This window comes from Camelus dromedarius, chromosome 7 (assembly GCF_036321535.1).
Source record: "Camelus dromedarius isolate mCamDro1 chromosome 7, mCamDro1.pat, whole genome shotgun sequence".
Classification (NCBI taxonomy): Eukaryota; Metazoa; Chordata; class Mammalia; order Artiodactyla; family Camelidae; genus Camelus; species Camelus dromedarius.
This window is the reverse complement of record NC_087442.1, coordinates 28,743,923-28,760,311: the sequence shown is the minus strand read 5'-3', so window position 1 is coordinate 28,760,311 and position 16,389 is coordinate 28,743,923. Positions and strand designations below refer to the sequence as shown.

The 16,389-nt window shown below is 41.4% G+C and overlaps 1 protein-coding gene and 1 pseudogene across 5 annotated transcripts in view; one reads left to right on the top strand and one right to left on the bottom strand.

The window, feature by feature from the left end:
* Positions 1-16,389, bottom strand: part of CTTNBP2 (cortactin binding protein 2) — a 159,258-nt gene that overhangs the window by 13,607 nt on the left and 129,262 nt on the right. For all 5 annotated transcript variants that reach the window (XM_064487403.1, XM_064487402.1, XM_031455260.2 and 2 more), the window contains 4 exons: positions 14,234-14,320; positions 14,052-14,151; positions 3,349-3,501; positions 2,984-3,171 (listed from right to left, as the gene is read on the bottom strand). In XM_064487403.1, the coding sequence (XP_064343473.1) occupies positions 2,984-3,171; positions 3,349-3,501; positions 14,052-14,151; positions 14,234-14,320 (528 nt within the window). The remainder of the gene's footprint in view (positions 1-2,983; positions 3,172-3,348; positions 3,502-14,051; positions 14,152-14,233; positions 14,321-16,389) is intronic.
* Positions 1,209-1,306, top strand: LOC135321767 (U6 spliceosomal RNA; annotated as a pseudogene).

The window sequence follows — 16,389 nt, the reverse complement described above, 5'->3', positions numbered from 1 at the left end:
ACGTACAGAGAGTACCTCACAAGGTCTTGCAAACAGTAGGTGTTCAAGAAAGGATTCTGAATACATGAATAAAGATGATATGAAATAGTTCAATAATTTGGGTAAGTGATAAGATGTACCATGGCATGGTATCTGTGGCATGTTCACCTTGTATTTTAATTTCCCTAGAATGCAAGTCAGCTAAAACGCTAACTTTGTTAAAATGTACAGAGTTCTGCTGGCATAAGGAAATTCATTTGTTTTCAAATTTTAAAATGTGTATATTTTAAGTAATACTGTATAGTACACATAGTTTAATGGGAGCAATTCTCTTTAGAATTATATTCTATAAAATAGAATCCTTTTTTGGTAGCACAGAAGGTTCATAAAAGGATGAAGATTTATTTACTATGAGGAGAAATCTCAATAATTTAGAATTATTTCACAGTTAACTGTATTTTGTAAGAAAGCAGATTCATGTAAACCTTTACCAAATAATTATGATATTAAGACTGAGGATAATATATGAATATTTGTATGTCCTACATGAAGGGGTAGAATTTGGTATAGAAAAAAAATTAAAGAGGGGCTCAGTGACTAGCAGCTCCACTAAAGTGACATCAGTGTGCTACATGAGGCTTAGGGATCTGTTAGAATTTCCCTTTTCTTCAAAAAAAGGAACAATCATATTTCTCCCACTTTCTCCAGTATTCTTCTAGCAAGAATAATGAGATCATTTGCTACAGTTAGTAAGTTGAATATTATTAACTTCCTACTAAAGAGCACAATTATTATTTTTTAAATACTAGAAGCCTGATACTGTCCTAAAAGATAAGTTTACCTGTATCCCTGTGAGGAACTGGAAGAAGAAATTGTGAACAAGTGCCAGTGTGCTTCTGAGAGCCCCAAAGATTTGGTTCTATCCTGCAGTTACAAGATTTCTAAAGTTTTGCAGGAGGCATTCATTCCCATTGTGCACTCACACCAGGAGCCCATTTTATTAACCTACCTGAGTGATTCCTGGTAAGTCAAAGCCATTACCCTTTCCCCTCCCTTCTATTCTTCACAGCACACCCCAAGTGCCTGTTCTCAAACACAACGGAGGAAAAGTGTGTAGCTTGAAGCTTGGAATTTTCCTTTCAAAATAAGTACAATCAATCCTTCTCAAAGTATGTTCACCAGAGAGCTGGAGAAGGGGAAAAGGAGGGACATTTTATCTGAAACAGTGCTGTATCTACAGAACCAAACTGGTAAACTGGTACCTTTCAGAGAAGCATGGCCCCTGCGTAAGGAAGACATGCAAATTTGTGACGCATTCTGTTTTTCTCTTAGGTAAACTAGGGACTTTGATGTGTCATGTAGGTTCCTCCTTGATAAGAAAATGTACCATTCTGGTGATAACAGGGGAAGCTATGCATGTTTGGGGAGCAAGGGGTATATCAGAAATCTCTGTACCTTCCTTTCAATTTTATTGTAAATCTAAAACTGCTCTTAAAAAGTAAAGTCTTTAAGAAAAACTGGCAATTTTGCAATTATTTATGCAATATTTTTGGCAATAAGATTTAAATATTTAAAGTGATGAAGTTAACGGAAATCTCTGTAATTAGGAAAGCTGCAGACCTGTGACTGTCTTTCCCTTACCTTCCCTCCTACTGGTTGAGGTTGTACATTATACGTGCTTTGGTCAAAAGCATGTATTTATGACCAGGCAACTGACTTTAGCAGAGCTTGGGGCAGAAGACTTCTGATTAAATTAGAAATTTCAGAAACTAATTCAAATCCCTAGTGGCAGGCAGGCACTGTTCACAAAATCACTGAAGGGGTTCCCGCCCGACTCTTCTCCCTCAGCCTGCCTCCCCTGCCCCACCCCACATGTGCACGTACAGTCACATGCTCTCACACAACAGACACAGAGTTTTGTTCAGGAATTTGGTGGTGCACTTTGCTCTTGGGAAGGTCATTGTAGCCATGGTATGGGGTGGAGGGGTGGGCATGAAAGTATTCTAGTTAATGAGCCATTAAGGGCAAGTGTTAGGTTTCTGGGAGTTTCAGAAAAAGCTGCTTTCCTCCCCAATAAGGAGGAGATGGAGGATGCTGAGCTTCCTCTCTGCACAGCATCCTGCTTCCTGCTGGGGGTCCGGGGGCGGGGGGCACATATGTGTGAGGGTGTGGTACCCGAAGCCCTGCAGACATCCTGCACTCCTGAACGGCGGTCAAGAGACTCACCCAGATCTGAGCTCCTGCCATCATGGAGGTGTGAATGGACGGCAGCAACACCTTCCGGAAGACGTCTGGTTATGTAAGGAGAGAAGCCTCTCTTTGTGAAGCGGCTAGCAGTGGGGTGTTGGGATACAGCTTAAAATACTGTGCTGACACAATGAAGATCCTGTCCTCCAAGTGTGGCCCACTGTGCAGGATTACACGATAAAACCCTGCTAAATCGAGCTCTTTTACTTCAGATCTATCCTGACACTGGGCTACTGGCCTCATTTAAGAATATTAAATTAAACAGTAATGTACTAACTTTGGTCGGCACTAATTAATTTTGTTATTTGGTAGAATATAGAATATTTTGTTATTCTGAAAAAATCACTAACAGTGATGATTACTCTTGAAAATGTGTCAACAGAGAGTTCTGATTTTTTCATGTGACTTCTTAACATTTACGACAGCACAGTGTAACAGTCAAATATTGAGACTAGCTCGAGGGGGTGGACAGTGAAGGCTCCAAGCAAGCAGTAGCTCTTCCTTCAGAAGAGTGATTGATTTTCTAATCTAGTTTCCCACAGCATTTAAAACTTGGAGAGACTCCTTGAGAACAATGAATATTTGCTTTTTTTTTTTAGGACTTAATATAGTCCAGAAGCTACTGTGGATATTGTGCATGTTAGCTTATTTAACCCTTGACTGCTGCGGACCACACGTAAGCAGCAGAGCCCAGGCCCAGGCTGCCTGACACTCAAGGCCCCTCTCCTGGCAGCAGCCTGTGCCCGTGGGCTGTTACCTTGTTCACAACTTTCTTTCTCAGGAACCTCTGCAGCAGCCCGTGCATGGGCTCCCCGTCCCACCGCAGCTGAACCCAGCGGAAATGCTGCTGCACCAGCAAGTCGGAGCCCTGGAGGCAGGCCTTGGCGATGGTTCCCATCAGAAAGCAGTTCTCATGAAAGTAGTAACATTCGGATGTTCCGTTTCCTAAAACAAACCAAGAGCAACGCTCCAACCTTGGCAAGCCGTATCAGGGGACAAATCCAAATGCACGTACGTGAAGGAAAGAAGACCAGGAAGCCTAACGTGCACTCCGGGGAACAGAAAGATTGGAAGGATCCCGAAGAAGCTTGCTTCTCAGCGAGCCCTCTCCGCTATCTTTACCTTTCTGGAAAGTACAGGGGCTCTCAGTGCTGCGATTTTCCAGAGGTCCCAAAAAGTCCCCCAGCAACTCAGACAATGAAGATTTTTCCAAATTCTCTAAGATGATGATGATTTTCTTGTTAGCAGGGGATTGTTTCACTGGGATCAGACATGCTGCGGTCAAAAAAGAAATTCGGTGATTAAAGGTTTTGCAAAAACCTATATAAACTGGCAAAAAGTTAAATGTGCAAAGATGTGACACAATGGGAATGCTCTTAAATTGCTGCGGGAGTATAAAGATTCTGGAAAACAGTTTGGCATTACTGAATACAGGTGAAGACAGACACAGACACACACACACAGACACACACACACACACAAATGGTCCAACACCAGTTCCTTAACAAATCCCAAATGGAATCAACCCAAATGTCCACCAACAACAGGAGTGTATTCATACAACAGATATGAAAGGGAACAAATCGCAACTACAAGTAACCACGTGGAGGACTGTTACAAATGATATATTAAGAAACAACCACTCAGCCATAAAAAAGAATAAAATAATGCCATTTGCAGCAACATGGATGGACCTGGAGATCGTCATTCTAAGTAAAGTACGCCAGAAAGAGAAAGAAATATGCCATATGAAATCACTCATGTGGAATCTTAAAAACAAAAACAAAAACAAAAAACGACGAATGAACTTATTTACAAAACAGAAACAGACTCACAGACATAGAAAACAAACTTACGGCTACCGGCAGAGGGGAAGAAGGGATAAATTGGGAATCCTAGATTTGCAGATTCTAACTAATACATATAAAATAGATAACAAGTTTATACTGTAGAGCACAGGGAACTATATTCAATATCTTGTAGTAACTTATGATGAAAAAGAATATGAAAACGAATATATGTATGTTCATGTGTGACTGAAGCACTGTACACCAGAAATTGACACGATACAATCTGGACTATACTTCAAGTGAAAAAATACATATATAAAGAAATCACACAAGGATACATACAATATAATTGGAACATTTAAAATTCAAACAAGGGCAACACTAAACATATAATTCAGGGATTCATAGATAGTAGTAATACTTTTCTAAAAAGCAAAGAAAATGGTTACTACAAAAAGAGAGACTAGTGGACACCTCTAGAAGGAAGGGTTTGTGAACGGGGTGGGGCACATGGCTACACTCTGGAAGCTGGGGATGTTCTATTTCGTGACCTGGTCGGTGGTTAAATCGTTATTTTAAATTATTCACTGATCTGTAAATATAGGTAGTATGTATTTTATAGATGGATATTTCACAATACAGAAAGCCAAAATCCTTAAGTGACCTTTAAATGACACATATATAAAGTATTCATAAAATTATGGAGATAGGACCTCAGAGACAAGCAGAACTCTCCTTTCATTTTACAGATCTCTGAAAGGTTACAGTGATCTAAGGTTTCAGAAACAGTGGTTAAGGAAGGACTACAGTCTGGGACTTCTGATTCTTATTTTAGGGGTCCTCACACTAAAGACACGGGGGCTGAACTACGTGAACTACCCAAATGAAAGATGGAAAGTAAATGGAAGATTATTATATGTAGAAGACAAATAAGTCAGTGGACAAAATGTAACTGAAACAGTGTCTGGCACCTGCTAAGCACTCAAATGCCATTAAAATTGTAGTTAAAATATATGTAATTCTTCCTATATACCAATGAATAAAAATATTAAAATCAGTTTTTAATGTTTTAGAAGATTCTAAAATGCCCTAGTGATAGCTAAATTAACCTTGAAAAAAGATCAATTTAAGATACTTGAGAGTAGTTCTGTCAAGGCTTCCACTTTTCACAAACACTTCTGATAGCGTATCATACTCCCTTTCCGCCTCCTTGTTGCTATAGACACAAATGCATTTTCACTTTCAATAGTGCTCCCTGAGCACTGTAAATGAATCTCTTCTGAAGCTTTAAAAACTAGAAGAGTAGAAACAATAACCACCATGTCTCAATTTAGCTGTACCTGGGGGGGGTGGGGTGGGAGGGCTGGGTCCTCTTCAACACAGCGATCGAGTCAATAGTGCTAAAATCCTACGCTTCTCAGGTTCAAATGTTATTCCAGAGATATGGAAGTCTGAGAAACCTATGGATACTTTAAAAACAACAATGATAAGCTAATCTTTTACACCCAGTGATAAAAAAAAAAATAGGCCAGGCTGAATGGTCGATGTGTCTGCTTCTCTGTAACTAAGGCCTGCAGGTCTCCAGCTTTTCCCTGCCGTGTGCTCAGTGTCTGACTAGCTCCAGTAGCCCTGCAGCTGCTGAGTCCAGAGACAACGTGTCTGCAGGAACAAGGAACTACATCTCAACAGACATCTTCCAGTGCCTCCTTGCTGGATGTACCATGCTAAGCTCCATGGCACGCTGGAGGTGACCAATTCTAACCGGGGGTGTGTGGCATTTTAAACTGGACCTATAAAAGGAAGGGCATCTTGACAGACAGGTCAGAAGAGGGCTTTCTAGGTTTAAGAAATGGCACAGGCAGGACAGAAATAGACTCACAGAGAGAGAATACAGACTTGTGGTTACCAGGGGGGTGGAGGGTGGGAAGGGATAGACTGGGATTTCAAAATTGTAGAATAGATAAACAAGATTACACTGTATAGCACAGGGAAATATACACAAAATGTTATGATAACTCACAGAGAAAAAAATGTGACAATGAGTGTGTATATGTCCATGAATGACTGAAAAATTGTGCTGAACACTGGAATTTGACACAACATTGTAAAATAATTATAAATCAATAAAAAATGTTAAAAAAAAAATGGCACAGGCAGAAGAACGGAGGCTGGGCAGGGCTCAGGCCTAGAGGGGACGGGGGCCTCAAACCAAGGTCAGAATAGTTGCAAGAGGGGCATGTGGGTGAGCTCAAGGCCGATACAGGCCTCAGGCAGGGCTGGTTGGGAGCTCGGGGCACAGAAATGGAATCAGTGGAACAGAATCCAGGAGGCCCATCTGTCGGCAGCCAGGCGGCAGGCTACACGTTACGATCACCGATGATCCATCCCCAGGGGCTCTGATTTAACTGGTCCGTGCTGGGCCCAGGGTGTTGGCATTTTATGAGCAGCCAGGGTGAGACTTGCTGATATGAAGTCTCAGAATCCAGAATGTCAAGTCGGGAGGGAGAAACTACCAGCTCTGGGAAGGGGTGAAAGTCTTTAAGGAGGGGGATAAACATGATGTAAATCCTGCTTTGAGATCTCATGTTGTTGTTTAGAACTGACAGGAGAGGAAAGAAAACCAGGAAAACACACCTCCAGGCTCTTACTGCTGAGGTGAGGACACGAGGGCAGGAGCCGCATCCAGGGCCAAGGCACAGAACAAAAAGGTGTTCTGAGATGTAGTCGGTAACGCTCAGTGGTTGACTGTCCCAACAGAGCGGCAGAGAAGAGGTCATGCAGGTGATGGAAGCAGAGGGCACACGAGGAAGAGCACACGTGAGGCAGGGGAGACGGGGATGGGCTGTTTCAGGCCTGAGTGTTTGCTGAGTCAGGCATCTCTCCTGAGCGTCCAGCAGGGGCTGGAACAGAAGGATGGGAGCAGCAAGGGAGGATTCAGGCTGGAAATAAACTGAGTTTATAGGAATACAGGAGACACAAACTCATCCTCCTGGGTCCACAAACAAGGACCGTATTTCTTGTTAATCCCACACTGAATGGACAGCTTGTGCCCATGACAAAAGGAGGGTGGGGTGCTGTTCATGACTGTTGGGTTGTTTCCATCTCATCGTTGTTCACTTTGATCTTCCCTGAGAGACTGATCAAAGGCCAAATAGACTGGGTTTCTTTGCCGAAAAGCTTGGTCTTCAACACTGCTGGCCTCGTATTTTTCAGTAACATCTATTCCTCTATAGGACCACTTAAGTTCAACATCCTGAAGCAAGTTTGTCCGAAGGTAGATTTCATTTTAGTTCAGAAATAGCATGTGTCTAGTTCAGGTTAACATAGTTTCAGTTCTAATATATTAACCAACCACAGAAGCAGAAACTTATTACACCTTCGGGCTTGAAGGATTTATCAGCCCCTGATCAGGGTTCGTGTAGGCATAAGACGGCCACCCACTCCACGCCACAGCTGGAGATTCCTTTTGGCCAGTTGCTGGAAAGCTGTTCAGATTCCCTTTGCCCTGTGATAATTCAAAGCCCTATTTATTAAACAAATCTGCTCTTTTTGTCCTTCTTTCTTCCAACTTTATAGGCTATGTCCGTCCTGCTCCTCTCCAGAGGCTGGTCATCTTAGTCAGACCCCCCTTGGGTAGGCTCAGGGCTATTGCCCAGTGTTGCACACCATTGTATTAACAGTTCTGGATTTTTGAATGATGGCCATTCTGACTGGTGTGAGGTGATACCTCATTGTAGATTTGATTTGCATTTCTCTGATAATTAGTGATATGGAGCATGTTTTCATGTGCCTATTGATCATTTGTATGTCTTCCTTGGAGAATTGCTTGTTTAGGTCTTTTGCCCATTTTTGGATTGGGTTGTTTGGTTGTTTCTTAATTAAGTCGTATGAGCTGCTTATATATTCTGGAGATCAAGCCTTTGTCGGTTTCATTTGCAAAAATTTTCTCCCATTCCGTAGGTTGTCTTTTTGTTTTACTTATGGTTTCCTTTGCTGTGCAGAAGCTTGTAAGTTTCATTAGGTCCCATTGGTTTATTCTTGCTTTTATTTCTATTGCTTGAGGATACTGTTCTAGAACATTTTTGAGATGTTTGTCAGATAATGTTTTGCCTATATTTTCTTCTAGGAGGTTTATTGTATCTTGTCTTATGGATAGCAGTTCTAGAGCAAGACTCATGGGTTTAAAAATAATTAACATTACCATGTTTACGGTTAAATCCAAACTCCTTCACATCTAACGTGACCCCCAGTCCAAAATCTCCCCTTTGGGATGGACGGCAGCACATCTTTTACGTTGTTCGCTTAAAACAAAGCTCTGCAGGGTGATGCTTTGAGTCCCGATGAGAAGCAAGGGACAAACAACCTTTAAGAGCCTTCATGAACACACGGTCTAAGGAGGAAAACTCATTTATGTAGACTTCAATTTACACAGCCTCCTCCTATTATTACAGTCATTCCATCCTTATTACTTTTGAAGTAGAAATTTCTCTCAGGAATTCTAAGTATTACTTTGAAATAGCAATTTAGTGCTTAATTTTTTTTTTTACTACTACTGTCACATGCAATTTTAAAAAGTGTCTGTCTTGCTAACCCAATCCAATACTTTACACTGAGGTGAAATTTGACCCACTTCTAATACACATTCACATCCTCCTTAGCAAATAACGGAGCCATGTGGTGTGACTGTCTCTCACACGTCAATGTGAGAAGGAAGATGTTACTTTAAAATAAACACAAGATAACCCTTGCTAGCCTACATGCTATGTCACCCTTGTTGACGTGTTCTGTTCCACATTATTTTCTTCACTGGCACCATTTTAATATCCATATAAGTTTTATATTCTTGAAGCTATTTTTTTTTTAAAAATCTGCTACTCTTCCTTCTTGTATTTTTTCATTCGTACATTTTTTAAATTCCTTCTCTGTGTCTCTTTTTACTGGCTTTTTTCTGCAGAGCTGTAGACAGGAACATATACAGTAATGCATGTATGATGCCCACTGGAAGATAAAAGTTCAGCTTTCTAACCCCAGCCCAATTCAAGTAGCTTAAATCTCTTTCTTTAGAGAAAATAAGGTTAAAAACCAGGAGTAAGTTTAGAATACCTCACAAATCAGTGTATCCCTCACTTGGAAGTCATGTAATTTGATCAATTTAATTTCTTGGCAAAAATGCAAGAGAATAGCTGAAAGATAATTCCCATCCCCAATATTCTAATAGTTTATGTGGAATAGCCGAGGAGACCCCTTTTCTCTCATCCAGATCTCTGTTTGCTCTATTCTCTGTCCTTTTCCATCACCCTTTGACCAAAAGAACATTCCCTGCTAGATGCTTTCTGCACGACAAAAGAAGAGGCACCACACCGTCCACAGACCCTTCCCACTGGCTCACACGAGATTCTCTCGCACTGCTCAGAAGCCTCTGGTGCCCCCGTCTGCTCAAAGTGTACGTTCTCCATGACCTCCTCATTGCTCACCAGTCAACAGCAGCTGGTCTTACAGAGAAAATGATGGTGACAGTGGATGGAGTTTTACGAGACGAGGATGGACAGCAGAAAGGAAGAGATCTGAAGCCAGACTATAATTTAACACAACATTCAGAGACCTTCAGCGTTTGTTCTCGAGCCATCGCAGTATAATAGCAGAGAACTGTCCTGAGCAGTTTTCTTTTCTAGGGTGAGCCCTCTGGAAGCCTGTAGGGGGCCTGTGGAAGGAATGAGACTAGAGGAAATAAGAAGGTCCCCCACTGTCCCTTGAGCAAGAAATGATAGGTGGCAGGGGGACAGGAGAGCAGGAGGTGGAGACAAGATGTAGGAAGCAGTGTCAGAAGAACTCAGGGCTGAGCGGACGTGGGCGTGCAGGCAGATGAGGACCTATGATACACTCAGGAGGGCGAACTAGGGCAAATGCCTTCACAGTCTTGGCAGATGAATCTTGTGTTTGTGTCTTACTTTTGTTATTAAAAAAAAGAAAGAGGATATTTGATACTTATAAATTGCTAAGCCAAATACAGAATAAAATCCTTTAATACTTGGAGATGCTACACTAATTCCTACACGAGAAAGGAGTTACAGTGGAGACTTTTGGCCTCAGTCTATAGTTCCAAAACTTCCTTTTTCAAACTCAACTCACTGTTACCCTTATGCCCTATTATCAGCTACTGCCTTCACAACTCCTGCACACTCTAATCTTACTTCTTTCTACCTCCACCGTAAGCAAGTTCTACCTGCTGACAACTGAGTATGACCAACTCCTTTTTCTTTGCCCATGCTATCCCCTCATTCAACAAGCAATTATTGGCAGTCAGTGTACAAGGGGAAACAGAAGAATAAGCTACATTATTAGCCTTCAGGGAGCTCACAACATGTGTGTGGGCCAAAAGCCCAAGTAACACCCTCACTGCCTTGACCTAGAGCCAGGCAGGGCACGGAGGTAAACACAGCCCACTGCTGTTCATCAGGGGTGGTGGCTGCATCTGCAGGGATCAGGGAGGTTTTCATCTGAGGCGTCCTTAGAGCCCTTAAACAGGGGCTTCCAGGTGCACTGTGATCGGCGCTGTACGACACAGTGCTGGCACAGTACCTGCCATGCCGCGGTTAGAGTGTGTGTGCGTGTGTGTGGGAGCGGGGGAGTTCGTGTGTTTATTCTAGATGAAATTTTGGAGTAATTCTAGGTGGAAAATGCAGCATAAACAAAGAGTGGAGAATGGAAAAGCAAAGGACATGTGAGGAGAAATACTATATTCTACTGGAACTTAGGTATCTATTTTAAAAAAGGGTCAGATATTCTAAAGAAGATACACAAATGGCCAGCAGGTACATCAACATCAGTAACCGTCAGGGAAATGCCAACCAAAACCACAATGAGATATCAACACCTGTCAGGACGGCTATCACCAAAGAGTTAACACGTGCTGGTGAGGATGTGCAGAAGAGGGAATTCTCGTATACTGTCGGTGGGAATGAAAATTGGTACAACCACTATGGAAAGCAGTATGGAGGGTCTTCAAAAAACCAAAAACAGAACTACCAAATATCCCAAGGAAATGAAATCTTGCAGAGATCTTGAAGAGATATCTGCACTCCCATGCTCACCACTTAATCCACAATAGCCAAGACATGGGAACACCTAACTATTCATCAACAGAGGAATGGATAAAGAAAATGTGGCATACATACACAACAGAATATTATTCAGCCATGATAAAGAAAGGGATACTGCCATTTGTAACAACACAGATGGATCTTGAGGGCATTATGTTAGGTGAGGTAAGTCAGAGAGACAAATACTACAAGACAGCATGACATCATGTGCATGTGGAATCTAAAAATGCCAGTCTGATGATACACAGTAGAGTGGTGGTTGTCAGGGGCTGGAGAATGAGGGAAATGGGGAGGTGACAGTCAGAGGGTGCCAATTTTCAGCTAGAAGATAATATGTTTTGGATAGCTAATGTAAACATGGAGGCTATAGTTAACAATACTATATTATATACTTGTAAGTTGCTAAGAGAGTAAATATTAAATGTTCTCATTGTGAGAAAGAGATGGTAATTATGTGAAGTAATGGAGATGTTAGCTAATGCTCCAGTGGTAATCATTTTGCAATATGTACGTGTATCTAATCAATGCTTTGTATATCTTGAACTTACACTGTTTCTCAAAAAATAAATAAATTAAAAAGGGACAGATAAGTAAATCAGATGGATCAATGTCCTTGAATGGAAAGCCTTGAATAGCATCAGTGAATGATGGAAGAATGTGGGAGGCAGGAGTCACAGAGAACTTTCAATCAGGGGTCTGGTGGTCTGTGAAGGATGTTCAGGGAGAAGATGCAGGCAGAGCAAACACTGCCAGGAGAGCAGACAAGACCCAGGGAAAGGGGGCACACAGTAGGATGGTACCATGAGGGTGGATGAAAAAGGCACACTGAGCCCCACTTGGCAGGACATGACCAGGGACTGGCTGTGTGGAAGGAGTGAGGGGTCCATGAATGAGAGAACCTGGGGGTTCTAGACAGTCTTCATACTGCTTTAAAAATGGAGATAGTTGAAAATATGGAAAGAACAAACTCCCAGATTTTCACAGAAAAACCTGCATTTCTGGCTTCTTCCTCCAAGTCACAAGACCTCAGGACCCTAGGTCTACACTTCCGCCACCAACAAGCTGCTCAAGCTGAGAGCTGCTGCCCTGGGGAGACCAAGACGTGCCTCCCCTCCCCCAGCCCCAACCAGCCGGCTTCACCCCTTAATGCAGCTTTCTGGCACTTGTGGGCATTTAGGTTTTTCAAGTCTGTCAGTACGACCTGAATTCCAAGTGTGGGGGCCAAGAGACTTGTGCTACTCTCCAAATTGTGCAATTAGGAAGAAGAGGTTTTTTTTTTTTTAACAAGATGCTCCCAAAAGTTAAGAAACGCTGAGTTGGTCACCTTTGCAACCTTCTTGACCTAATTCACTGCTCTCAGATTTTTTTAGCTCTCTAAGTTTAGAGCAGAATCTAGTCTAATTGCTTATCCACAATGATAGGGTGAGAACAGAATATTTTAGCTTCTTACTTTGAGATGAAACAAGACTGAACCTTGAAAAAACATAGGGGCTTTTGTTATAAAACTAAGCAGAAATAAACATTTGGCACAGGTGAGTTTTTAAGGAGCAGCGGCTGGCAGTGATTCAGGAGCCAGACCGCTTGGTCTGAGCCCTGCTCTTCTGTGTCCTCGCCATGGGATCCGTGGGTAGGGCACTTAACCTCTGGCTCAAGTGTTTATAAATCAGGGTGTTTAGAATAAAGCCTACCACAGTCAAAGCTTAATAAGTGTTGGCTATTATTAGCATCATGGTCAGAGAAAAAACAGCTCTCTGTAGCTAACTTTCACTAGTTTCTGGTCAAAGACTGACCCGAGTACCAGAGCAACATTCAGATTCTGGTGGGATTTTCCTGTCCCCAAAATGTGTGCCTCTGGGTTTGTGGACTCCTCCGTCCCTCTCTAAACCTGCCTCAATTTTACTTCTTGATTTAGGAACTCCTGGTAATCTCTTTCGTCCTCAACCTGGTCAACAGCTACCCCAGCGACAAGGTATATTCCTTGATCATAGCTCCAAAGATGAGAATCACCCCTCCCCCTAAAAAAGAGACCTGAATTCGCATTTCAAACCCCCCTTCACCCAGCGCACAAACTGCCTCCCTCCTTCCCTCCCCTCCGCCCCCAGCGTCGCTGTGGCTTTGAGGTCTTGGAGACTGGAGGCTGGTCCATTTCAGTTTTGTTTCACAGCCACTAGTCACACTATGCTACACAGGGTTACACTAACCCCACCTGTGGGAAGGTTGGGGTGTTAATCTCTAGAGCCTAAGGATAGAAAATTCATGAAAATGTTCTATTAATAAACATGTTTAATCGTGGTTCTGCCACCGTATAGTTGTGGCAAGTTACTGAACCTCTCTGTGCCTGTTTCCTCACCTTTGAAATGGAGAAAATAATACTGACTTGCACAGGGCTGCTGTGGAGATTACATGAGCTAATACATGTAATGTGTTTAACAAAGTACCAGTCAACAGCACATTAAGAGTGAGGCAGTGAAAGCAGTTCAACCCAGGTGCAGCAATAAGGGGTTCTTTGGTTGCAGAGAATTTATGAATAAGAATAAAATTTACCCAAAATTGATCTGCTTATTATCACTGTGCAATTCTAAACCGCACCAAAGACACAATACACTCAGTTCCACCAGGTGGACTTCTCCTACCACCACCTCCTTTAGCATCTTCTGGTGCCAGTTACATAGTATGCTCAGAACAGATAATAATTTATAAACAAAAGATGAAGAAAAAGAAAAAACATAGGATATGCAATAAATGCAATGATATGTACATGAAAATATTTTTTTGCAAGTGTTCACCTGGATTCTAGTTTTCATCCTTCAGCTGCTGAGTAAGTTAAAAGTCCACTTAAATTCATCCCCAAGCAACAACATTTATTTCCTTGTAATGGCATCACTGACAAGATGAGTTTTGGTTACCACAACTCAGTTTGCTGAAACGGGCTTACCGCTACTGATGAACAGATCTGCTAGCTGTTCCTTGGAGAAACCAGCGTCCACTTCGGCTCTCACTATCTCACAGGAGAACCCTGCAGCCGTCTGTCTGTGCTGTGATAAGAAGACAGAGTCATTAGTTCTACAGACTTTCAAGTTTTCAGAGAAAAGGAGATGGTGTGCAAGTATTCGGTACCTTCATGCAGAGCGCCAGCTGATGTGCTATGTAGTCCTGCAAGCTTCCTTCTGGGCCGTGGAAAATGACATTATGATATTGCTCGACCTGTTAATGAACCAAGAAGAGACCTCAGGTATTTTTTAGGCTTTTGCTTAGCATTTTGCTAAGCAGAAAAAAATGTGGTACACCAGTGTGGAATTTCCTTTCTGACTGTCCTCAGCCTTTCAAAAGATTAAACACATTATTCTAGGGATTAGCTGTATTCATTGGGCATGTCAAGTCTTTCATGTCAATGTGAAACACTTGCAAATATAGTATTCATGTGGCATATTTTATATAGCATTTACACATTTATAGCAAGAGACGACATTTTATGAAACAGCACGCTCCTTCTTCCCTCTGTTTTCTACAGGGAGGGTCAGTGTATTAGCTGGGAACACAGTTCCTAGAATATCCTGTCCCTTGCAGATGTTAGTTTTTGTCTTTATTATCCCTTGCAGATGCTCCTTAGTCTGAATTCTCCCAATGCTTATTTTACTTTTCAGAGTAAAATAATAACGAATGTTATCAATTTTGGAAAATACAAAGACACATAAAGTAGCAGAATAGACATCACTGAAGCAATCACTGTAAATATCTGTTTCCTTTCAGCTTTTTTCTTCGCATAGTTGATGTATGTGTATTTGTTTTTTAAGAACAATATATGAGTGTAATCTTTTTACAGCTGTTGTATACCAGATGATACATTTGTGTTGACTTTTTACATAGAAGACATTTTCATGAGTATAAAATTCTTGAATCAAAAAGAATGGAATACTCCCAAACTCATTCTATGAAGCCACCATCACCCTGATACCAAAACCAGGCAGACACCACCAAAAAAGAGAATTACAGACCAATATCACTGATGAACATAGATGCAAAAATCCTTACCAAAATATGAGCTAATAGAATCCAACAGCACATAAAAAAGATTATACATCATGATTAAGTGGGGTTCATCCCAGGGACACAAGGGTGGTTCAACATATGCAAATCAATCAGTGTAATACATCACATCAACAAGAGAAAGGACAAAAACCACAGGATCATCTCAATAGATGTAGCAAAAGCATTTGATAAAATTCAAGACCCATCTAAGATAAAAACTCTCACCAAAGTGGTTATAGAGGGAACATATCTCAACATAATAAAAGCTATATATGACAAACCTACAGCCAGCATAGTACTCAACGGTGAAAAACTCAAAAGCTTCCCACTAAAATCTGGGACAAGACAAGGCTGCCCACTATCACCACCCCTATTCAACATAGTTTTGGAAGTCCTAGCCACAGCAATCAGGCAAGAGAGAGAAATAAAAGGGATCCAAACTGGAAAAGAAGAGGTGAAAAGCGTCACTATATGCAGATGACATTTAGAAAACCCTAAAAGGTCCACACAAAAACTACTAGAAATAACCAAAGAATTCAGTAAGGTAGCATGTTATAAGATTAACTTTCAAAAATCAGTTGCATTTCTTTACACTAATGATGAATCAACAGAAAAATAAAGTAAAGAAACACTCCCCTTTAAAATAGCACCTAAAGTAATAAAATACCTAGGAGTAAATCTAACCAAGGAGGTGAAAGAATTATACACAGAAAACTATAAACCACTGATGAAGGAAATTAAAGAAGACTTTAAAAAATGGAAAGATATCCCATGCTCTTGGATTGGAAGAATCAATATTGTTAAAATGGTCACACTGCCCAAGGCAATCTACAGGTTTAATGCAATCCCTATCCAATTACCCAGGACACATTTCACAGAACTAGAACAAATCAGAATAAAATTTATATGGAACCACAAAAGACCTAGAATTGCCAAAGCATTACTGAAGAAAAAGAGGCTGGAGGAATAACTCTCCCAGACTTCAGACAGTAGTACAGAGCTACAGTCATCAAGACAGCATGGTATTGGTACAAAAACAGACATATAGACCAATGGAACAGAATAGAGAGCCCAGAAATAAACCCACAAACTTTTGGTCAACTAATCTTTGATAAAGGAGGCAAGAATATACAATGGAAGAAAGTCAGTCTCTTCAGCAATGGTGTTGGGAAAACTGGACAGCAGCATGTAAACAAATGAAGCTTCAACACTCCCTTACACCATATACAAAAATCAACTCGAAA